Below are 1,097 nucleotides of genomic sequence, written 5' to 3' on the forward strand. Positions count from 1 at the left end.
AGAGTAGTTGAATGCTACTTTTGGGCATTAGGAGTATATTATGAGCCTCAATATTCTCAAGCTCGTGTCATGCTAGTTAAGACCATAGCAATGATTTCGATTGTGGATGACACCTACGATGCTTATGGTACAGTTGACGAACTTGCCATATACACGGATGTCATACAAAGGTATGGACTTCATCAATTCACTTGCTCAAATATACCTTGAAAGAGAATATCATGAAAAACATTAAACCAAGCATTTGCTCATTATATTTATACTAATTTACCTTATCTTTGTCACCTTTCAGATGGGATATTAAAGAAATTGATAGTCTGCCTGATTACATGAAAATCAGTTACAAAGCTCTTCTAGATCTTTACAAGGACTATGAAAAGGAAATGTCTAGAGATGGAAGATCTCACGTTGTTTATTACGCAAAAGAAAGAGTGAGTCTCAACGACTTAACTATCAATTTACTTTTATCCTTTATACATTTCTGTCTTTGCTTTTTCCTCACATGTTTTTGTGAATATAAACTAGAGGTAATTGGGTTACAATTTTCTAACACTTTGAATTTGTATGCTTGGTTTCCACAGCTGAAAGAATTGGTAAAAAGTTATAATATTGAGGCAAAATGGTTTATTGAAGGACATATGCCACCTGCTTCTGAATACTTGCGCAATGCATTTGTAACTACTACTTACTACTATCTTGCCACAACATCGTATTTGGGAATGAAGTACGCTAAGGAGCAAGAATTTGAGTGGTTGTCGAAAAATCCTAAAATTCTTGAAGGTTGTGTGAGGATATGCCGAGTTATTGATGACATAGCTACATACGAGGTATGAGACTATGAATTGTTTCTCATAAAGTCATAACATTATAAGTTATTTGAACAAACAGATTGTTGTTAACAATCGAAGAAATGTAAAAGCTAACCCCTATATTTAATCGCCTTTGCAGGTAGAGAAAAATAGGGGACAACTTTCAACAGGAATTGAATGCTACATGAGAGATTATAGTGTATCGACAAAAGAGGCAATGGCTAAATTTCAAGAAATGGGTGAGTCAGGATGGAAGGATATTAATGAAGGAATGCTTAGGCCGACTCC

The 1,097-nt window shown here is 34.9% G+C and overlaps 1 protein-coding gene across 1 annotated transcript; it reads left to right on the forward strand.

Annotated features, from left to right (window-relative positions):
- Positions 1-12: 12 nt before the first annotated feature.
- LOC107855945 (5-epiaristolochene synthase-like) lies at positions 13-1,097 on the forward strand (the record flags this gene model as incomplete). The annotated part of the gene is given in 4 exon segments (XM_047405883.1): positions 13-170; positions 293-431; positions 582-827; positions 949-1,097. Coding segments are annotated over 4 exon segments (635 nt in total), but the record flags the coding sequence as incomplete, so codon positions are not given.

Source organism: Capsicum annuum, unplaced genomic scaffold (genome assembly GCF_002878395.1).
Source record: "Capsicum annuum cultivar UCD-10X-F1 unplaced genomic scaffold, UCD10Xv1.1 ctg82270, whole genome shotgun sequence".
In the NCBI taxonomy this organism is placed as follows: Eukaryota; Viridiplantae; Streptophyta; class Magnoliopsida; order Solanales; family Solanaceae; genus Capsicum; species Capsicum annuum.